At 61.2% G+C, this 3,215-nt stretch overlaps 1 protein-coding gene across 1 annotated transcript; it reads right to left on the reverse strand.

The window, feature by feature from the left end:
- Nucleotides 1-806: 806 nt before the first annotated feature.
- LOC127325989 (probable clathrin assembly protein At4g32285) lies at nt 807-2,909 on the reverse strand. Its single transcript, XM_071826045.1, has one exon. It carries the CDS (start codon nt 2,877-2,879, stop codon nt 1,050-1,052), a length of 1,830 nt encoding a protein of 609 aa, XP_071682146.1. The 5' UTR covers nt 2,880-2,909; the 3' UTR covers nt 807-1,049.
- Between the last annotated feature and the right edge of the window lie 306 nt (nt 2,910-3,215).

Consider the following 3,215-nt stretch of genomic DNA (forward strand, 5'->3'; position numbering starts at 1 on the left):
GCGGCACTGCCCTGACACCGCCGGGGTGTAGGCTGGTCTTCCCGTCGCTTCTGCGCTTCCCTAGATCGGTAGGGCTTATGGAGTTGTGGGGAGAGCAGAGAGCTGATCGTGAACTCATTTATCAGATCGTAGCCAGGCTCCCCCCCTTTTATATGGCGCAGACGATAGGGGTCCAAACCATCGAGTTGGTTTTGGTGCCCCCGATCAGGGCGCAATAGTTCCGTACGAGGTGGCCACGAACGTTGGTTCGTGGGCCTCCTCCTTAACGTTATTTTGACTGAAACATTTTTTTTTGTTTCTGTTCCGTTAAACCTGACAGTTCAACCAACATTCTCCCCCTTGATCGTTAGGTTTAACATCATTTGTCCATTCTCCATAGGAATAATAAACCAAAGTGAGGTGTTACAACAACCAATGAAATGCTATTGAACCTCAACACTTATGGCATACCAGCCTATCTTGAAATGGATAACATAATACTTATTGGGAGTGGTTCTTATTATGGTCCCTTTATTCCAGAATCATAAGGCTTTCCAGTAATCCCATGCCGGCAACATGCTCACGAAAATCATATTACTTTGCACTGAAGCTGAACCTGAATCGTTGTCATATAGTATTTTTCAATGCCATACATATAGAGCTGATGCTGATCTGGGCAACTAATTCTAACACGAGGCCTCTGAATCTGTTGCAAGATGGCGGAAGTAATGATAGAAAATCATATCATGATCTATCACAATACCAAACTAGTACGAATGTCAAATGAGCAAAATCCAAGTGGCAAGGATGATCCACCAAGCTCCAAGGAACAAGAAAACGGATAGCATATCTGCAGTTTACTGCATTGTATATTTCTAACATCTGTCTCTCGCGATCAATCTCAGATCGCCTTGATTATCTCAGCGATCGAGCATGATCAAATCAGTACAAACAATATGATGTTTTTGGTGGAAAATCATGGACACTCAGCTCACCTGATCAGAGTATTATTCACAACAGACAAAACACTGAAGAATGCAGCGATGGAGGACGGTCGTGCTCTGCTTCTGCTAGTAGTAGTAGTAGCCGCCGGCGCCGTGGTAGGCCATGGCCATGGGCACGGAGGTGTTGGACGCGAACGCGCTTCCGCGGCCGCCGACGGCGAGCCCGTTGAGGCCGGCCTGCCCCTGCATGCCGCCCTGCCTGTACTGCGCCCACATCCGCTGCTCCTGCGCCAGCAGCTCCTGCTTCCTCTCCATCTCCGCCATCTGCACGTACGACGGCGGCGGCACTGCCAGCGACGCCGCGAACGGGTCACCGCCGACCACCGTGCCTTCGGGCCCGGGGAGGGCCAGGAAGGGGGCCACCGGCAGGACGGCCACGCTGCTCGCGCTCCCGGACGCCGACCCCTGCGCGCTGACATGGTGCCGTGCTGCGCCCTGGTCGTACATCCCGCGCAGGAGCAGCGGGTCCAAACCGCCGCCCATCGCTGGTGCCTGCCGCGACAGGTTGCTTGCCGTCTCCACGAGCGCCAGCTCCCAGTCCGCCTTCCCCGGCTCCGCCGCCGGCGTGTGCCACGCGGAGGTCGTCGCCCTGGGAGCGTCGTCGTCGTCAGACGGGAACTTGACCCAGTCGCCGTTCGCGGCTGGTGCACCCGAGAAGAGCGCGAGCGCGAGCTTGTTCCCCTGCTCGTCGGCTGTGGCCTCGGGCTCCCTAAGGTCGACCAGGTCGCTCTGCACAGGTGCCACCCGCGCCGTGGCGAATGCTTGTGCCGGCGCATGACGTGCAGGTGGCGCAGCGGTGTAATTCTCTGGCGCCGGGAGCGCCTTGATGCTATTCATGTCGTGCTCTGCGGCGGGGTCGTCGTGGTTTCGTTGGTTTAGAGCGTGAGGTGGTGGCGGCGGCGAGGCACCATCTGTGCTGTGGAGCGCCTTGCCGCGCTCACGCACGAACTGCTCGAGCGTCTCGAGTAGCTTGTCGTCGATGCGCTTGACCTCCGGGAAATCCGCCGACCTGGCGACCCCCGCGTCGTCGCACCACGAGTAGAAGGCGAGCAGGTCGTCGACGACCCTGGCGGCGCTGACGTAGGCCTCGAAGGCCTTGACGCAGTCGGCGTAGTCCATGTCGAAGAAGCGGTCGAGCAGGACGGCGAGCACGCCCGCGACGTCGTCGTATAACCGGGCGCTCTCGCTGACGACGGGGCCGAGCGTGGTGAGCACGACGCGGCTGCGCCTGGCGGCGCCCGCGGGGCGGCAGGCCAGGAAGCGGTCGATGAGGTTGCGCAGCTGGCGCGCGCGCGCCAGGAGGGCCTCCGCGTCCATGTCGTGGACCGAGACGGTCATGTCCGGGGCGGGGGAGGCGCCCGCGGCGGCGGTGCCGCCGCGGTCGTAGTCGTCGGCGAAGCGGACGGTGCGGGGCGCGGGGAGGAGGGCGAGGAGGAAGCGGACGCGGTCGTGGAGGTAGAGCGCGTATGCGCGCACGAAGTTGGAGTGGTCCCAGGACGCGGAGTGCGCCTCGTCGCGGAAGTCGGCGAGGGAGGCGAGGACGGGGCCGCCGCCGCGGAGGGATGAGGAGGACGGTCTAACGATCTCGGGGCGGAAGTGCGGGTCGCCGTCGGCGAGGAGGCGGTGGAGCAGCGCGAGGCACTTGGCGGCGACGACGTAGTCGCGGGTCCTGGCGAGGCGACGGGAGACGGAGGCGACGCAGGCGGCGACGTGGATCCTGGTGCCGGAGGTGAGGCGCAGCACCTCGCGGACGTGGCGGTCGTCGGCGGGCGCGTCATCGTGGCCCGTGGCGCGCACGATGGCCACGTCCAGGTCGGGCGCCACGGCGCCGGTCACCTTGGCCAGGCCGATGCTCGTCTGGTCCTTGACCGCGCCCAGCGCCTTGCGGATCGACATGGATTGATTCCCGGCGAGCGAGCGCAGAGGAAATCTTGGATTGGTTCTTGCGGGGAGGAGACGCGCGATGGGTTTAGAGGAGCGGAGACGACGCGGTTTTGGCCCGGAGAATGACGGACGGCTGGGATTGGAGGATTGGGGAGACGGACGGCCGGGATGGAGGGCCGGCGGCGGCTGACGTACGTCGCGGAGTGTTCGAGGGAAGTGCGTTGATTCTTCCGCGGCGCGTTTTTGGAATTTGTCGTTGCGTTTTCTTCGGGTCGAAACCGGGGATTTGGGGAGAATGGATTTGATTTGATTTTTTCGGTTCAAGAAATGCGTTAGCTTTATGGCGAA

This window comes from Lolium perenne, chromosome 1 (genome assembly GCF_019359855.2).
Source record: "Lolium perenne isolate Kyuss_39 chromosome 1, Kyuss_2.0, whole genome shotgun sequence".
Classification (NCBI taxonomy): Eukaryota; Viridiplantae; Streptophyta; class Magnoliopsida; order Poales; family Poaceae; genus Lolium; species Lolium perenne.